General features: G+C 36.8%; 1 protein-coding gene across 1 annotated transcript in view; it reads left to right on the top strand.

Annotated features, from left to right (window-relative positions):
• The window catches only part of kif18a (kinesin family member 18A), a 38,283-nt gene extending 18,340 nt beyond the window's left edge, over positions 1-19,943 (top strand). Inside the window, exons 11-18 of the mRNA XM_041804096.1 lie at positions 621-785; positions 1,713-1,834; positions 1,940-2,229; positions 8,630-8,686; positions 12,846-13,221; positions 18,710-18,802; positions 18,952-19,049; positions 19,340-19,943. Of these exons, the coding sequence (XP_041660030.1) occupies positions 621-785; positions 1,713-1,834; positions 1,940-2,229; positions 8,630-8,686; positions 12,846-13,221; positions 18,710-18,802; positions 18,952-19,049; positions 19,340-19,476 (1,338 nt within the window). The 3' untranslated portion in view covers positions 19,477-19,943. The remainder of the gene's footprint in view (positions 1-620; positions 786-1,712; positions 1,835-1,939; positions 2,230-8,629; positions 8,687-12,845; positions 13,222-18,709; positions 18,803-18,951; positions 19,050-19,339) is intronic.
• The last annotated feature ends 104 nt before the right edge of the window (positions 19,944-20,047 follow it).

A 20,047-nucleotide genomic window follows, 5' to 3' on the forward strand; every position in this document is an offset into this window, starting at 1 on the left:
GATCCCTGCAGAAAAACATCTGCTGAGTCATCATTTTACTTCTCTGTTCTCTATAGTCGTCTTAGCTTCTCATTTACGCCACTACAGGACAGGGTCACCGCATCCCAGATCCTGGCTCCCTCCTGCCATTTAAGACCCAAGTTGTTAGGCTCAGCTGTCAATGCCTCCAAAGTATATAAAGAAAATTCTACAGACATCCAAAACCTACTTGACTTCTGACACAATTATCTACCTGCATTTCTTTTTTTTTCTTTTTTTTTTTTTCATTTTAATTTTATCCTCAAGGGCTAGATATCTAGAGGAAGAAATGATTAACACATGCTTTAAATTCTAAATTAATCTGCATTGCTGTTATTATTATTATTATTATTATTATTATTATTATTATTATTATTATTAACCTTTATTTATACTCGAGGTTATCATTCATTTAAAATGATGTTGAGCTAATTACAGAAGAAATTCAGAGAAGACTCTAGACTGGTCCCTGGTTGCTCAGTGATGGCTTTCTGCTGTTATTGTTATTTAGATCACAGTTTAAAAGTAAGGGTAAAAAATGCTGAAAGTGCAAGATTGATTACATCACTTTAGTTACTTTGTGTAATTGTTGCTTCCATTAGGCCACTTGTAAACATGAGCGGAAGATTGCCAGTTTACGAACTCAGCAGCAACACATATGTAAGCGTTTGAAGGAGGCAGAATTCCGTTTCTTGGACAATGATGGCTGGCTTCATCGTGTCGAGAATGAGATTAAGCTCCTGAAGTCAAATGCCCACGCTTCAGAGGTGAGTAAAGCGAACTGACCCTCTCAAATGTATTTACTTTTATTTCCAGCTTAAAAAAAATTGAGAGCTGGCATTATTTAATGTGTCATTTAACGTCTTTCAGCAAGGACAACAACAATGTATTAAAGGAAGGATTCCGTTTCTTTTTATTTCCATGTGTTTTTTACGTGATTAAAACTGTGTTGGTACAGCGCTTTTTGTCACATCAGCTAAACTTCACACTGAAGTTGATCTGAAAATAGAAGGCGTGAAGTGAGTAAAAATACAAGAATAATGGCATGGTGTTTGATAAGATTGAATATTTATAGTTAATGTAAGATGACAAATAATGATGATTACACATAAAGACAAACTTTACCATGTGGGTTACATCCTTCAAAACTCAATGCTTCCTTTTTTTGTTTGTTTATTTTGGAAGGTAGGCTGTCTCTCCACTGGTGTCGTGACTGTCTTTGTTTTCTTCCCATCTGTTCTCCCAGTAATTAGAACCGTGCTCATTTTATTTCTCCAGCTCACTCGTGGATCACTGAAGAGAATAAATCAATACCCTTTACTCATCCCTCACACAGCAGCCAGTTACCTAAAACCATGCCCATGTTATTTTTTTCTTCTTTATCCTTTCTTCCAGGAACTGACCCAGAACTATGACGCACCCACCAGTCAAATGTTCTCTCTGCTGTTGTTTCGTAGTTCCTTTACGTCAGAGTTTTTCTTTTTTTTATCCCCTCCCTTACCCTGAGCAGGCAGCTTTTCTGATGAAACAATGATCAAAACAGAACTTTGCACCTCACTCTAGTATCCTGACCTCCAACCACCATTTTTCTTCTAATTCTGTCCACCCTTGCGCTAATTCAATGTGCATTTATGTTATATTGGCTTCTGCCTCATTAATTCTGCTCCCTGACATCAGTTCTTTCTCTTGTTCAGGTGTTGGAGAAGGATCTACATTGCCACAGACTAGGGCTGCAGGTAAATGATCTCAAACAACACATCAAGCAGATGGTCAAGCTCACTGCACTGCAGGATCAGGAGAACAAACGCATGCAGAAGTAGGTTAACTTCTCTTTGTATAAACTATATTTCAGTGCAGCTGAAGAAAATCTTCACCTCACTCTGACCTGGTGTCAACATATTATTTTTCCTGTGCATTTCAGAATGCTGAACATCTTGTTGCCAGCTTTTAGTCGACACTACTCTACGCTGTGTAGGGCCGGCCTGGCCACAGAAAAAGATGAGTCGGAGAACCATGAGCTTGAGCACCTTGTGTTGAGGGAGAGGGGCGTGGTCTGGGCTGACCAGGAAGGGGCGGGGCAGCAGCTGAAAAGTGAAGAGATTGGAGAGGAATCACAGGAGACAAATGAGATGGGAGATTCTGAGCGCCATGGCGAGTTAGCACCCGTCTTGTCATTCTCACATCTGCTATACCACCAGAGTAGCCCCTGCAGTAAGTATTGTTTCATTTGTTAATTTTTAAAGAAAACTTATCTTTAAGATATCAGGAAAAGTTCAAACTAAGCCATCATATGTTCCCTTAATTGCTCCCTTAATTATGTCTTTGCCTCTTTTATAAAATTAACTTAAACTTGAATTGAATTTGTCATTAAAAAAAAGAGAGAAATGAAATTACTTAAAAATAAGGAGCTAAGAATAGCCAAATAAGGAGAAAAACTTATTTGACATATCTTTAAAAAATCTTGCATATTAAAACTGACTTTTTAGAATATACAAAAGCTCCAAAAATTAATCATAATAAAAAAGTAGGGAAACACCCCATATTATCAGTATGATATCAGTAGTGGCAAATATTTACAACTGATATTTTTACTATAAAAATCTGCCTATATCAGCTATAATATTGTCTGTGTGAACAAATAAGTTAGAGGACTGTCAGCTGAAGTCTTTTTCTTTGTTCATCATCTTTTCTTACACCTAAATCCTGTTTTATGGACTAAAATTTAGTCATCCTAAAACTTTAAATTGTGTATTCTAAGGAATGCAGTTTAAGGTCTGAACCACATTTAAATATTGGTATGGATATCAGTATCAGCTAATATTGGTTTGTAAATACTGGCATATCTGATATCGGCAAAAATCCAATTTGTTCTCCAAGGTGATTGAATCTCGTCAGAATGGCATGGGAGAAAATGCTTCTTGGTTTTCCATTTCTGCACAGCTCATTTATGTTTATACTAGCTAGCTGATCTTGTCATTAAAGCCAAATATGTTAACTTGAGTTTCAGGGTAGGGATAAAGCATAATGCACAACATGACAATAGCAGGTAGCGCCAACAGCAGACAACAAAAGAAGGGTGTTTTTTTAAAGTTAATAGACCTATCATTAAAGTTAAAAAGCCCAACATTTGCCCCATTTTGAAAAGCACTCCAAAACTTTTTGTATTTTTTTTTTCTGCATTGCAAAAGTGGTAACATGTCACCATCTACGAGTCTGATATGAATAATAAGCATAAGTATATCACACACCCTTTTTTAGATTCATATTTTATTTTCAACTATTCTAGAGGGAATGCAGGCACAACTCAGGTATGGTTTTCTTGTCACAAATGTCAATATCCTTGATATAAATGATAGTTGAACTTAACGTGCTCCTTTGTAATTGTACTTTTTTGATAAGGATACTATGTTGAGCGCCTGTAATTTTCCAACAGTAGCTTCACAGAGTGTTACACCAATAGAATTCATTTGTACACATGCTGCTTTTGTTGAATGCAACAGTCATATAATTGTAGAGTCTTCTCAGTAAATATTTTACAGCAAGTTGAAGTGAAAATTACACCCTTATTAACAACATCAAAAGTTGAAAACCAGGTGTGCATGCGTGTTTTTATCTACCTCTGTATCAAAGCAGTCCTAAGTTATGAGATAAAAACAAGTGTACACAAGTGGAATTAGTTTGAAGATAACTTTACATGTAAGTCAGGAGTTCAATAAGACCCACTGTGTGGCCTTAGGCTGGGCCTACACTATGTGATTTCAAGTTAATTCTGACCCTAACACTGGCTTCTATAACTGGTTTTAAAATTGTACTGATTTTCAGACTGATTATGAGTTGTTCTTCGTGCAGTGTACAGTGTACAGGGCAGCAGACCAAGACCATAACAGCTGCTCTGACTGGTTGGATTAATTTCTGGCATGTTTGATATTTTGAAAGGAAAATTGCAAACATTCACATGGTTAAATAGAAGTACGAGCCACTTTCCGAATTCCTGAAAAGTTGTTCCTAATTGCACTACATAAACTGTAAGAAAGCATCGTGGCAACAGCAGGCACGCTTGTTTGATATGTCCTCCCCCTCCTATATAACCCCACAAAGCAGATGGATATGCCCATTTCCTTGTTTTTCACTGGCGAATCCATTTTGCAAAGCTCCCGTCTGAACCGTTTGGGCCCGGTTAGAAAGTGACAGGACCAATCGGCAGGGGCAGTACTTTCAGGCATGGCACAGTTGTGGCGTGAACAAGCAGCAGCAAGAGGGGGTACAATTATGGTGGAAGAGATTAGCGTCAACGCTGCTAAAGCGTAAGTTTTATCAGAACTTGACAACAATTCCTCGTTAAAAGAAGAACAAAGAACAGCAGTGGGTTGTTTTCTTTTCAAAAACGACAAAAGTCGAGTACTTACATGTCTATAGTCACCACGTTTTGCATAATTCCCCGTAGCTGCGCACACGCAGCTCGATAGCTGCTACGTCACGTGTTTTGTTGCTCTTATTGGCCCGTAGAGACGTGACAGACAGAACGTTCATCCAATCACACTCCGAGTTTTTTTCAAATCCTCTGCCTTTTCTCAAACATTTCCCATTGAAGCTTTCCCAGATGGATGTGTGAAACACATGGATGTGTGAAACACATCCATCTGATGTGTCATGTTACCTCCTATCATGAACAAGCAGGAAATATCTTTGGAGTCTAGCTGACATGGAATTTTTGTTGCGATTTAGCTTCTTGTTGTGTTTGTTGTGTTCATGTGGCGTTTGCATGTGTGCATCATGGTTAGAGCATTTGTTTTTCGTATTTGAGCTGTGCAGAAGGGACAGCTTAACTGCAGTTTCTAAAGGAAAATTAACCCTTTATCTACTGAGCCAGCGCCAGTGCTGTGTTTTATATGTCCGGAGTATTATTACCGTAACTCTGTCAAAGTTTGTCTGATCAGAAAAATTCCAACAGTGTTGGAAAGCAGAGAACTGTGGGCATGCGCACATATATGGTTCATTACAGTACTCGCAACCATATGACGTGGGCATTCATAGCAAAACACCAGAAGTATCGCGAGACCGCTACACGGATTTTCAACACTGTAACTCCTCAAAAGTTTGCTCAATCTAAAAAATCCAACACTGACAGAGAGCTGAGAATCTGCTTTCCGGCAATATATGGTGTGTGGTATATACAGTGCTTAACAAATTCATTAGACCACCCTAACCCTAACCAAAGTAAGGTTTATGCCACAGCTGCCCTAAATTAACAGCATTGGTAATTACCAAAATCATTTTTATGTTTCTGCAATGGTTAATACACCAATATGTACAAGCTCTTTAACCCAAATGATATGTTTAATGCTAAAATATCATTATTATTGTTATCCATGAATTTTCAAATTTACTGATTTACAAAAAAACTGAAAAAATATTAAAGCACATTGTTATTTCTTGATTAAAATGTCAAATTATAGTTATTTACTTGCATTCCTGAACAGAAAAATGAGTTTTAGTGCTTGAATGTTATGCTTGATTCATTTCTGACTTCTCAGAGAATCCCAGTGAGCCGGCTCAAATTTGGGTGAATTCAGTTTGAAATTCCTCATTCCTGTTCAAAATGGTAAAACGTGGAGAGCTCACTGAAAATGAAAGAGTCCGCATTAAAGCTCTTCATGATGCTGGATGGTCTCTGAGACAAATATAACAGGTGGTCTAATAAATTTGTTAAGCACTGTATATTACAGTAATGTCAAACAGCACTGCAAAAATGGCAGCTTTAGCAGAAGATGAGTGAGAAAGGAGAGTGAAAGAAGAGAGTAAAAGGAGAGCGAGCGGGAGTGGTGTTTTGTTTTCAAAAAATAGATAGTGGCATTTTTGCGTGTCTGTCATGTGCAGTAACAATATGTGACTTGAGAATGTTGAGAATGCATTTTTCCACCTTTATTTGCACTAATTGTTGCTTTTGTATATAGTTATCTTTTGCACTGTGTTTTGCACACCCAGAGTCCTAGACTCAAACAATGACTGGTGATTGTTCTAAACATGTATAGGTTCACATTTCAAATGTCAAATCAAAACTTCATGAGCAATAACAAAATTTCTTCTCATAAAAGCCATGAAAAACAAATCTATTTTTGTGTTTTTCTGCTTTTAACCCGCTCACAATTCCATATAATTGCAATAATCATTAAGCAGATGTTGAAATGTCAAGTTCAAGTACTCCAGGGAAAGGGACCAACGCTCTCAGACTTAAGGCATTTCCTGACTATTTTACAGCCATAATAACAAAATATGTCCAAATCGCCATTTTTAGACTCAGTAGGTAAAGGGTTAATGGCATTGGCCCTCATGTATCAAACTTGCATAGAAACTAGCGCAGATTGGGTGTAGAAATCATCTTATGACAATGTCCACATGGGATACATGAAACGTGTGTACTTGGCTAATGACAGCATACAACTGAGCAGCTGTTGAAAATGTGGTGTCTGAAAACAAGCATCATTAAACAATGCTCCAGCCTCACCCTCCGAGTTCTCGTCACAGAGGCATGTTTTACGGCAAAAAAAACCCGGTGCTTTTAAAATGGCTTTGATTTTCAGGTGAGAAAGGCAAATTACATGTTGTGTTGTTTTTCAGCCTGTAAATTGGCATTAAAGGAATTTATACATCAGATCAGATATATAACGTATAGCCATGTGATATTATAACAATGATTTATGTTTAGATTACAGTATAATCAAGTCTTGACAATTAGGTTGCAAAAACTTGTCAGCTCTTAAGATGGGGACCAAAAAGTCTGTTGTTGTTTTGTTTTGTTTTTTGTTGTTGTTGTTGTTGTTGTTGTTGTTTTTTAAAGCAGCATGTTAACAGGAGGAGGCCAGCCTTAAACTGTCCCAGACTGAGAAGAGAGTGGCTGTGGTTCTATTTATTATTTACGTAGGCTAACTTTAAGTGCCACAAAAGACAGCGATATACCAGATCACAGTGGCGATAAAAGGCTCTCCTTTGATGGTTTATGAGGCTTTGAAGAGATTTAAGACAGTCAGAAATGTCCAGTAGCCTATAAAACAAATTAAGAGTTATTTTTGAAATTATTTTTCTAATTTAAATTGCTTTCTTGCCAAACATTTTGATTGTAATTGTTACGTTTTAGAGTGCTGGATGAGGTCCTGCCTCTGTCTCGCAGCCTCCAGCCGTTCATCCATGTGCAATTACACAGGAAGCACAGTAGCAGTTTAAATTGATTATTTCAGTCTCAAGATATGGCAACTGATTATGATCAAATTTCAAGTTATTTTATGTGTTTGTCTATGGTCAGCTCTTGAACACACTCTCAAGGTTTACACAGTTAAATATTTTGGAGTAAAACACTTATGTTTCCATGAAGAACAGTGGTCTAAAATATTTCCTGTTAAAGAAGGAATCTTTTAAATTGTTTCCTCTCAAGTTTAATCTTTTTTCCCCCAGCAGTTTTCCTGCTTAAATCTCACTTGATATGTTCCAAATGGTATTACAGTGTAAAACAGAACTTATTAACTACTGAAGGAAGCCTGCATATTTCATTTTGGAAATAAATCCAAAAAGAAATGTTAATTCGTCAAATAGCTTTAAACAAATATTGAAGAAATTGGCTAAAAGTTTGTGCTGTTCAACATCATATAGAAAGCAGTTTTGCTCACATGGATTGTCAGAGGCTTGGTTTAATTTAAGATAAATTCCAAATGACATATCTAATCTAAAACCACCAAATTTAAGCTGCACAGTGAGTCCAAACAGACTTGAAAACATGCACTCACAAGCTGAGACCTGCGTGGGATTTATGCGCCTCCTCCACTCACTTCCAGATTAATAAATACTTATCTCTGCATGGAAATAACCGTAAACCCAAATTTCTGCCGTATGTACGTACCTTTGATAAAAGAGAGCCAAAGTGTACACCCACCCTTAGTCCAGGTCCAGTGTGCATAATGGGACCTATGTGAGTTCTTGACAGTCCATTTTTAACTTTCATGTCTGCATGATCTGGCAGCCAGACGCCCTCATGATATATAAGCTATGACAGACAGTGGAGCATGAACTAAAGCTGGAGGACACTTCTCAGTCACTATCCTGATGTCTTAAAATTTGTGAGGTGATAAACTTTGATTTACGACCATGTGTCAGTGCAGGTTTTAAACAGTATTTAAATCATTGTAAAAACAACAAAAAACTTGACTTGATACAGATATTACTGTCAGTCTCCTCTGGGTCGTAGCTGGAAGTTTGAGTACAATATTTTTGTTTGAGAGTTATTGCTGACTCTGTGTGGGCTTTGATTTTCCTGACAACAGCCACATTTTTTATTAAGAAAACAAAGACCCACAACACATTTATCTAGTTGAATTTCTTTTCTGTCTGCTCTAAGTGAACTCCTTAAGAAACATATTAAATGTGTGAAATATGTTGCCTTTGTGATGTTTTTGTCAGAAAATGTTTCATTAAAACTTTCAGTGAACCTTAAACAGGCTAAGCTGTTTCCATTATCTCTGTTGACATTTTCCTTTAGTAAGAAAACCACGTATGTGTGGAAGAAGTAATTTACTGATGTTTTCCTTCCATGAATCTCTCCATGATGTGTTTTTACCCTCAGGTGCAGAAAAACACTCCAAAAGGACATTATTGTGCTCTGCTGCTCCATCACCAAAAGGTAAACCTTCTCACCCTGTCTTGCTAATATATGGTCGTCATTAATCTAAAACCCCATCATATCTGTTAATCCCCCCTCCCTCAATCATTCACCTTTTCTCTCCTTGTCATCTCTCACTCAATCCATCACACTTTCCCCTTTTCACTTGAAAAAATGATGCCATGTTTTATTGAAGCAGAACACACAGATCATAAAATTGTTTTTAAGTGATGTATAAATTTTTTATTGTTTTGGTATAAGCCTTAATTTTCATTTTGCTATGTTTTTTTTTTATTTTCCAAACATGTTTTTAGCTGTTAAAATAAAAGGGCTTGTTCAGCGTAGTAAAGAAAACACAATAAAAGTCAGACATGTAATATAATTTGATTTACAGCTGTGCTGCAGACGTTTTGTCCTGGCCAAAACTTGAATAATTGAATGATGTGAATACTCACAGCCCATTTTATAGAGGGAAAACTATACACAGTGCGCCTTTGGGGATGTGTAACAGAAGAAAAACTTTTGTGAAATATTGCACTTCAAATTGGCTGTAATGATATTTACTGCAGGTGGTCTACATTTCATTGAAACATTGTGGGAAATGTAACTGTTCAAGGAAATATTCCTGCCAGATGAGCAGAGTTCTTTGAATGGAAATGAAACATAGAGACACCAGGGAGTTTGTCACCACTGCGATTAAATTTCCATGAAGCTTATCATTATAAGTGAACTCTTTTCATTAAGTTTTAAAAGTTTTTATGTACAGTCTGTCCTTCTGACCCTTCCATATACATGTTTCAAGCCAATTGTTTTATGATGTTTTTTTATCTTTCCATTTGCTCATTGGCTCACAAAAAACAGACTTCTTTTAGTTGTATTACTTTAATTTACTTTTGTGTGTTTATATGTAGTCCTTTTATTTATTTATTTGTATTTTTTCTTTTTCTTTTTTTATTTATGTGTGTATATTTATAAATATGTTTATGTATAGATAAAACATATATATATATTATATGCACACACATACATGTATAGAGAGAGTTTGTTCATTAATAGAGGCTTTGCTTCTGAACAAAAGCTTTGTTCATTGTCAAAGCTTGTGTTTTGGGGGGGCAAGCTGCTCTGTTCTGAACTTGATGTTGTTTGTAAGTCCCTTACTGCTTCCTCAGCTGTAATGGTAGTCACTGCAGCATGTTATGAGAAATAGCTCCACCCTGCTGCTTGCAAAGCCAATCAAATTTCAACTGTTTTAGAGAGGGTTGGGTGTTGAAAGAGCATTAACTCTTTGAGGACTGATAAATAATAGCAAAGCATACAAATATAATCCCTTTGAGGGGAACATTTCTGCATTTCACACTTTGTTATGTTAATTAGATGATGTTCACACACTCAGTTATTAATAGCTTCATAATTTTTCATTCAGCTCCTTCTCACTGCCGCTTTTACACCTTTCTTTTTATACTCCTATTTGATCCTCTGCCTTTCGCTTCCCTCTTATCTATTTTTTCCTCCCCAGATTTTTGCAGTCCCTTTTGCTTCAAACATCTGTTTGTCTGTCTCTTTTCTTCATTCTACCTTTCTTTCCCTCCTACCCTCAAATGTTTTTCTCTGTCTGTCTAGCATATAACCCTCCCAATCCCTCTTGAGCTTCATTCATGAAAATGCAGATCCACAGCAGGGCAGGAAAAAACGTCAACAGACGTAAACTCCCCTGCTCCACCAACCAGAAAAGGCGCACTATAAAAAACAGGCAGCAGCAACCAGGCGACCCTAATTCAGTGCAGCCTCCACCAGAAATAGCAACTCATGCATGTATTAATCCCCTACAAGCCAAAAATATGTGATTGAAGGAACTCTGCTGCCATTTATTGCAAGGGACAACTCCTCTGCCACTGAAAAGTGCTATTTATCATCGTCTCCTCACTTGGGTTGCTGTCTGAAGTCTGACTCACATTTGCTAAATATTGCATTTTGATATTAAGGGCCATATATAAAGTCAGTCATTCACCTTTGTATTTAATGTTCTCACTTCCTTTATGTGCTGGCATTTTTCCATTTTTAGCCCCCTGCTTAACCCCCACCACACCTCAGCAGGAAATGTCATGAGTGTAAAAGTGTTCATAATGCCATGCAGACACAGTGATTCAACTCTGCTTTTCCCAGTAGAATATTGCTGTAATTTTCAAATGAAGTTACACAACGTGGCAAAACAGCTGAATTAAAATGTCATACGTCATCAATCAATATCCTCATTATCAACACCTTTTTTGGTGCTTAAAATCCCCAGTGTTAAAGTAATAGTCTTTTCTTCCCAAAAAAGAGAAGCAACAATCATTTTAATGATTTGTTTTCCTGCATTATCTCCCTTTACATAATCCAAGTTCAGTGAGAATATTTTTCATTATCAGCTTGCCCGAAATCTTGTTGAAGCATTCATGGCAGCAAGAGAACTTTAACAGTCAGCTAACACTGGTTTGTTTAAAAGCTGGCAGACTTATTCTTCTGTTGTTGTTTTTTTATTTAAGCTGTTATCTTTGCTAGATCAGTGTAACGTTGTTTACCTTTGTAACAAACCACCTTTGGCCAGCCACATGGACTCCTGAATACTAAAACGCTCCCTGCAGTTACAAAAATGTTTGTTTTTATCAGGGTCATTTTTTGCATTTTCTGGTATTAAATCTACTGAGGGAACATCTTCTTTTTTTTAATGTACCATAGGGTATATGAGGAAAAATCTCAGATTATTTGAACAAGTAATGCTGACAGTGGCACCTACATTTCATATTACAAAGCTGAGATTTCAGCTGTGCACTGAGCTCCATGTTTTCTTCAGTTAAAAGAAAAAGTAGTTTCAAGGTTGTTTGCAAATTAAGTCCCTCTGAATTTATAAAACCAAGTGTTGTTAAAATATGCACCATATTGTTTAGTTACCTTGTGCCAACCATATTTCAAAAAACTACTTATCACATATTCAAGGCTCTATTATAAACATGACAAAGGGAAACCTCCAAAAGAAAATAGAAGTATGGACATGCAATTTTCTTTTTGATGTAAGGGCATCAATTATTTGTGACACTGAGTTGGTTGGCTTGGCTGAGTTGTTTTGACCCTCTGTACAAAAAGAGTTTTAAACCAATTTTAGTGCAGCTGAGGCCAAAATGGGAGAAATTAATAGCCACTCTTACTGGCAGGTTTTGAAGGATCACTGTGGAATTGTTCAGACAAAAAGCTAAGGTAATGTGTGTCCCTCCAGATTTTTTTTGCAATTAACCGGTCCAGAGTTTGTCAGAATAAAAACATCACGACGCAGGTTATAAAAAGTAAATCCAAGAACCCTTTGGCTGCCATCTGAGGGCGTTACGGCCTTTGGGATGATGGTGAACTTTTCAGGGCTTGCTGTTTAGCCAGAGGTTAGTGAAAATGACTTCCAACCAAGATTTTAAGTAGGGATTATTAGCCGCACTTTTATGCAGGTATCTATTTATAGACATCAATAAAAGCTTGGGGTTAGATAACTGCCGATGGGTTCCGGTTTTGCATTACAGTGGATTGTGTTCTACCCCCTTTTACTCTCTACACAGACTGTTTTGATAGAAATGCTGGTGGATGATACTACAAATAGAAAATGGAACACTACAGATTACAAAATGAGATATAGTCCTACTGGTTTTACATTTTTTTGCAGAATATACAAATAGATTTAGTACACAGTTTTGTAAAGGTTTATATGTAAAATGGCAGGATAAATTATCAGATGCTTGTTTTTTGAATGTAGGTCAGATTGATGATTTTTCATGTAACTCAGGAAGATTTAAAAGAAAAAACCCTGACACAGGGTCAAGCAAATTTGTCACTTGGTTTGGATGTTTTCTAACTCAGGCAAATACTCTAATGAGGAGAATTCAGCACCACACATTTAAAGTTTACAGTGCCCACTACAGATTCACATCTCTAAGTGACATTTTTCAACATGCCAGAAAATAACTAGGCCAGTGCAAATAAAAGCAAACTGACCAATATCAGCTAACAAACTGATTGATATGAAAATAATAAATTACTGCATGCTATTGTGATGTTACAGCATGTGTATCTGTGTCTGTCATTAAACACACATTTCACTGGAAAAGGCCACACTTATGACTTATGGACACCTCTTTTTTTTTTTTCTTTTTTTTTTTAGTTAAAGAGAAATGGACAGATGCCAAACTGGATCCAACTGCCAAAATGCCTATCAGGAGAAACCTGTGTGCGTCTCTGCCGCCAAAGAGCCCTCAGGTTGTGGCCAAGGCCCAAAGGTTTGAGGAAGGCCTGTTCCCTCTGCAATGCACACCAGAACCTGTGAAACAAAATTCTCAGGCACTGCCAATGAGCTCCTCCAGCGCCATGGATCCCAACATGACTTTTGAAGTGTTGGACAGTGATGATCAAACTGCAAGCAATACAACCATCATAATTAGCGGGGATAGCCTATGTCAGGCATCAAAATCCACTGACTTCCTAAACTCCAGTCGATTGCCTCCCAAGACCAACGATGGGAACCAGGGCTCAACAAAAACGTAAGAAAAATTTCATGCTTTTATTCATTTTTGTATTGGATTAGATGTTTTAAATTCACTTACAAATCACATGTAACTTCAGATCTGTTTCTCACTTCATTGTGATATCAGAGCTTTGCCGCAACAATGACTGTGTTCACAATAGCAGAATGCAGTTGTATAGTTGGAAGGAAATGTCAATTAACCATCAGATATTTCAACCACAAATGGTGTAAGAAAGGAAAAAGTGAATCAAAATAACATTTTTGAACCATACATTTTCATCTTTTTCTTTTATGAAACTTGCATAGTTTGACATGTACAGTGCTGTGAAAACGTATATGCCCCCTTTCTGATTCCTGATTTTTTTCTTTTGCATATTTATCACACTTAAATGTTTCAGATCATCAAACCAATTTTAATATCTCATAAAGACAACCCAAGTAAATACAGAATGCAGTTTCTAAATGATGATTTTATTTATTAAGGGAAATCAAGTGTTTGTGGTAACTGGTGATGAGTCTTTAACATCGCTGTGGAGGATTTTTGGCCCACTCTTCTTTGCAGAATTGCTTTAACTCAGCCATATTGGAGGGTTTTCAAGCACAAACTACACCTTTAAGGTCATACCACAGCAGCTCAATTGGATTTAAGTCCAGAGTTTGACTTGGCCCATCCAAAACCTTATTTATTTATTTGTTTATTTATTTATTTGAGCCATTCAGGATTTTCTGGTAGACAGCAGAATTCATTGTTCCATCAATCACAGCAAGTGGTCCAGGTCCCGAAGCAGCAACGCAGCCCCAGACATCACACTGCCACCACCATGTTTGACTGTTGGCATGATGTCAAATGCTGTGTTATTCTTACGCCAGATGCAACAGGCGGCACACCTTCCAAGAGTTCAACTTTTGTCTTGTCAGTCCACAGAATATTTCTCCAAAAATCTTGGGAATCATCAAATGTTTCTTTGCAAATGTAAGACAATCCTCGGTGCTCTTTTTTGTCAGCAGTGGTTTTGGCCTTGGAACTCACCCATGATGCCATTTTGCCCAGTGTCTTTCTTATAGTTGAGTCATGAACTCTGACCTTAACTGAAGCCAGTGTGGCCTGCAGGTCTTTGGATGTCGTTCTGGGCTATTTTGTGACCTCCTGGATGAGTCATCATTGCACTCTTGGAGTAATTTTGGTTGGCCGACCAAGGTTCACCACTGTTTCCAGTTTTCTCCATTTGTGGATAATGGCTCTGACTGTGGTTCGCTGGAGTCCCACAGCCTTGGAAATGTCTTTGTAACCTTTTCCAGACTGATAGATTTCAGTCACTTTGTTTCTCATTTGTTCTTGAATTTGTTTGGATCATGGCGTGATGTATTTTTTTTTGACATCTTGTAGCCTACTTCACTTTGTCTGGCAGCTTCTATTTAAGTTAATTCTTGATCCAAAAAATCTGGCAGTAATCAGGTCTGGGTGTGGCCATTGAAATTGAACTTAGCTTTCCAAGAACTGTGGTAAATCACAGTTAACTCATGATTTATCAAGGGGGGCAATTACTTTTTCCACATAGGTCCAAATAGGTGTGGATTTTTTTCCCCCTTAATAAATAAAATCATCATTTAGAAACTGGATTTTGTGTTTACTCGGGTTGTCTTTGTGAGATATTAGTATTTAGTTTGATGATACGAAACATTAAAGTGTGATAAATATGCAAAACCTCAGGACTCAGAAAGGGGGCAAATATTTTTTCACAGCACTGTTTAAGATGTTTTCTCCCTTCTGAAAGTCAGTCAGATAAACTCTTAGAACAGATACATCTGGTACATTTAGACTCTTGTCAGTCAGTTCATTGGCTCCAGCAGTCCATATGGTTTTTCCAAGCTGAAGTCATAAATGAACACATCCTTACACCCACATCGTGCTTACTGCACTCCTGTGGTCGCTTCAAAATTTACTGCGTCAATAGTGGACACTTCTCCTCACATAAAAGCAAAATATTTCAAGAAAACCCTCATCCCCATGGGGATTTTTGGGAAATACAGAAGAAAATACCACTGTCACAGCAGAAACTAAAGCTAATAAAACTTCCCAATAAAACCATAGACATACATTCTTATAAGTTCAAGTTCAAAGAGGAGAATTGCCCCAAGTACAACAATGTATCATCACAAGTTGTTGCACTTTCTTTTCTCCAGCTGACTAAAAACAAATCTAATGTGTGCTTTCAGAAGAGGAATTAGCCATGCAGTGTTTTCTGCTGATCCTTTTAGTGTTAAAGCAGAACTATACCAATACAAACATCATTACATCAGCTTTCCCTTGACATACGAGGCAGTTTGTTGGCAGCCAAGAATTCATATTATCTTCATGGCATATGGCATTAATCATAAGAGGTCCCCATTCTGAGCCCCTTTTTTCAAACATAGACTGTGAAATTATGTAGCACGTAACATCTGTGCATGCATCTTTTCCTTCTCATTGCGGCCCACTTATTAATCCATATATCAGTGTTTAACTTTTATCAAATATTGTTATTGTTCCAAAAGAGAGCCATTTAGTGATACCTAGTCTGTGTCACTTAGTCTGATAGATATCACTGACTTTGTTTCTCATCTTAAGCCTACTTCACTTTTTTCAGACAGTTTCTATTTAAGTGATTCCTTGATTCAACAGGTCTAGCTGTTATCAAGCTCCAGTGTGGCTAGTGAAATTGAAGCTTTTTAAAAAAATGTGTCTTATAGTTAATCCATGATTTAACTGAAAGGTTTGGGGGGGGCTTTTTTTTCCACACAGGGCCAGGTAGGTTAGGATGGCTTTTATCTAGGGGTGCACCGATTGCAATTTTCTAGTCGACCACCGATCTTTAAAAAGCCTGTCCTGCCGATTCTGATTTTTGCCGATACCGATTTTTTTTTATAACTGACAGCATACACCTTCAATGTTCCAATCTTATTTTATTGAATAACATTGAACAATACCCGTGATCGCCGATACCGAATCTTGGCCGATCGATCGGTGCACCCCTACTTTTATCCCTTAAGAAATGACATCATCATTTAAAAATGGTGCTTTGTATTTACTTGGGTTATCTTTGTCTGATATTAAAATTTATTTGATGATGTAACATTTAAGTGAGACAAATATGCAAGAAGAATAAATCAGGAGGGGGCAAATACTTTTTCACAGCACAGTACAAGTACAATCTAAGAAGTGCTCTTATGCTCCTTGTCACCATCCGTTCAATAACAAGAAATGTATAATAAACTTTCTTGATAACCTTTCATAAAAAATGACGTAAAGGAAAAAATACTCTCCGCAGGTCAACCCTGTTCATCTAGGTTAAATGCTTTACTTTATGACAAAATGTGGAAAATTGAATGTTGATTCAATATTAATGCTTTTTCACTTAGACGGTTCTTGTATTTCACATTTGAATTAAACATTGTTCCCCGAAAGCACAAGTTCTCAAATCTCAAAGCGAGCATAAGAGCATGATACAGAAAGCTTTAAAAATGCATCAATAATTACTCTTTCTGTATAGTTTAAAAACACCTAATGCACCTTTTAAAAAGGTGTGCAGAAAACCACCAAGGATCTCATATCAGCTCCATAAGGTGTTTTAAGACAAGATCGTAACATATCCCGCTGGCTTCCATCTCAAAATTTCTGAGCTGCTGATAATGTTGACCCTAAAACTAGATAGTAACGTCAAGATTCAAAAGTTGTGAACTGTTCTAACCTTATTCAAAACAAGACAAACAATTTCATGCTTCCTTTGTTGCATGTGTCAGAAATATTTAAAGCTCCAGCATCCAAGAAAGTTTGACTTGGTGAAAGATGCAAATGGCAGAGATTTCAGCTTATCACAAATACTTTTTAAATACTTGATACATTTTTTATCCTCCCAAAAATCTCAAAGTAAAAGTGCTTTATCGGAGAAAAAAAAACACCACAAGAAAGACAAAACAAATAAAAATAAATCATCCTGCGATATATTACTTGATGATTAGGGATGAAGGGACCAGGGACCCCAACTGTTCCTATAGGAGGCTGCGGCATAGTTTAGCACAGCTGTGTGTATCCTAAAATAGTCATGTGCAGACTTGCATTTTAAGGATTTTTTAAACTTTACTTTGATTACTTTACATTTAAAAATACTCTGTTTTTGAAGGGCATGTCGCAACCCCCACTTTGGGAACTGCTGCCTTAACAACTATGAAGTATTTGTGCAAAACAAAAGTGTTTATAGCTGACAATCTGCATCAATAGTCTGCCACTAGTTGACTATTTAAATAGTCCTTATTTGCCTCCTCATTCATGGTCATGTCTTTTCTTTCGCTGGCTCTCCCCCTCCCCCTCTTTCTCTGTGTCTCTCTTCTTTTTCCTAAAGATAGACCAAACACTAGAATGATTGCTGACTTCTTGATCATTGAACACCTTACTAAATCAAGGCTCAAATACAAATTGCACCATTTTTGCCTTTAAGTTATTTATTCATTTACACGCAGGGTTCTTACAGATCCTTGAAAAGTCTGAAATAGTCCTATATTGCATATGTGAAATTTAAGGCCTTAAAAAGTCTGATTTTTGCCTGTGAGAGGTCTTTATTGTAGAGTGTCCTTTGATAAAGACATGTCCTCATCCAATCTGTGTTTTCCAGCCAACCTTGTATGATTTTAACCATCTTCTTCCACAAGTTGCTGCATATGTATTCTCCAGGATTCAAAGTTAAGTGTTGGATGTTCTAAATGTCCTGGTGGAGGGCTCCCAGATCACTCTGATTTGATATTGCTCACTGTCATTAAGTACACTCTGTACTGTTGTAAATCACTTGTCCAGTTTTGTAATTTCTGGGCTACCAGGTTGCCCACTGAAAAAAATCCATGCAGCCTATCCTGATTATGACAGGTTTTCCCCATCAACAAAAGCATTATTTTGCATTAAATGTGCCAGAACTCATCAAATTTGGGCATTTAAGACCAAAAAAAATCTCATATACCCTTCATCTTTGACCCTTTAGTATGCAGAGTGGTGTAAATTTTTCTCTGTTCAGGTTTTAAAACGTCTTAAAATGTCTTAAATTTGATTTATTACATTAGCCATGGATGAAGAAAAAGGTGTAAATTAGCAAATGTTTAAGTAACCCATAAACACTTTAGAGAAACTACAAGAGGCACAGCCAACCCTTAAGCACCAATACACTCTTTGAATAGCTGGTGCCAAAGCGGAAGGGAAGAAAGTGCTTCGGATTTATTAGAGACAACAATATTTGCATATCCAAATATCTTAATGCAGAGGCATGAAAACAATGCATCACATGTCAAGAGTTCACACTTGTTTACAAAAAGCTTTCAAAGTACTTCTGAAATAAAAAGAACAATCATCACGTCTCTTATTCGTTTGTTTATTAATTTATTTATTTCACCTAATTTTAAATACCAAATTCACTGTCTATATTCACATATGGAGTCTTAACAGCAGAACTAGGGTGTTAATGTGAGAATTTTTTCTATAGACCACAGATCCCGTCTTTACAAGAGGTGAGAAGAGCCAACCCAACATACATGAGCATGACTTCAGCTGCACAAGGAAAACGTAAACTCATTGGGTAATGTGATGACCTTTTTTCTTTCTTTCTTTTATTTCCAGGATTTCAATTTAATACTGGCTATGTAGTCAATTCTGCTAGGGAACTTTTGATGTTGTATTTGATAAATCTTACTTTATTTCTCCTTCCCATTTTATTCACGCTGGCAGCATCCGAGAAGAGTTATCACAGACTCTCTCTGTGCCGAAACGTATAAAGAAAGACCCCTCAGTTGCCCGGAGACCACTGAGAGTGCACCGTTTGGGAGGTAGGTGTCAACACAGAAAAACAGATTCTGAAAGAATCAAACTCACTTTGATGACCATAGATAGATAGACAGATAGACAGATAGACAGATAGATAGATAGATAGATAGACAGATAGACAGACAGACAGACAGACAGACAGACAGATAGATAGATATTTTTTAAACAATTAAAGTCTGAGAGTGTAAAATGTGGCTGTTATCATGGCTGTTTGAAGAAATTATTGAAAACTGCAAGGAAAAGTTGTAGCGCATTAGATTTCTCTAATCCTCATAAAATTGTCCTTCCTCAGGTTCAGAGGAGAACAAGCCTCGGAGGGTTGTAAGGAGCATATCTGAGGGTAATCTCAGCCTTCTTGAACCTCAGAAATCCAAGTCCATTTTTTATAAAACATCCCAACAGTTCAAACGAGTGACCAAACGGATGTGAAGCAGCTTCACAGTCAATAAGTTAGTTATCATTTTAAAACATTTTTCAATTTACACCCTATTCTTTCCTCAATAATCTTTGCTGAAATATTTTCTCAAATCTTGAACCATATGTAAATGTATACAGACTGCATGCATTACGCGTTTCCTGACTTAGTAAGATTCTTTTATTTAGTCATGCACTAAATCAGTTTTACTTGACTGTATATAAACTTTGTATAGTTTTGGTTGTATTTTAAAAACTCATGTACCCACTTACAGCAAGAAATAAAGCTGTTGTCTTAATTTTCTGTTTTTGAACTTCTCTTAAACAGTCTATCTAGTCAAGGGCAGCTAATTTTTAAATGTCCATGTGATCATTTTAATGGTAATATGGAACGGCTGTGTTTTTATGTTTTATTGTTTTTTATTGTACAGTTAATAACATGGGGTTATAGATGTGTTTTAATAAAATGCCTTGAAATAGAATCTGTCTGTTTTTCGGAAAACAAATCCCTTTCTAAAATGTAATATTTTTTCTTATTGATCTTGACACTGAATGAAGTGTAGTCACAAGATGTTCCAACGACAAA

The sequence above is a fragment of the Cheilinus undulatus genome, linkage group 1 (genome assembly GCF_018320785.1).
Source record: "Cheilinus undulatus linkage group 1, ASM1832078v1, whole genome shotgun sequence".
NCBI classification, from domain to species: domain Eukaryota; kingdom Metazoa; phylum Chordata; class Actinopteri; order Labriformes; family Labridae; genus Cheilinus; species Cheilinus undulatus.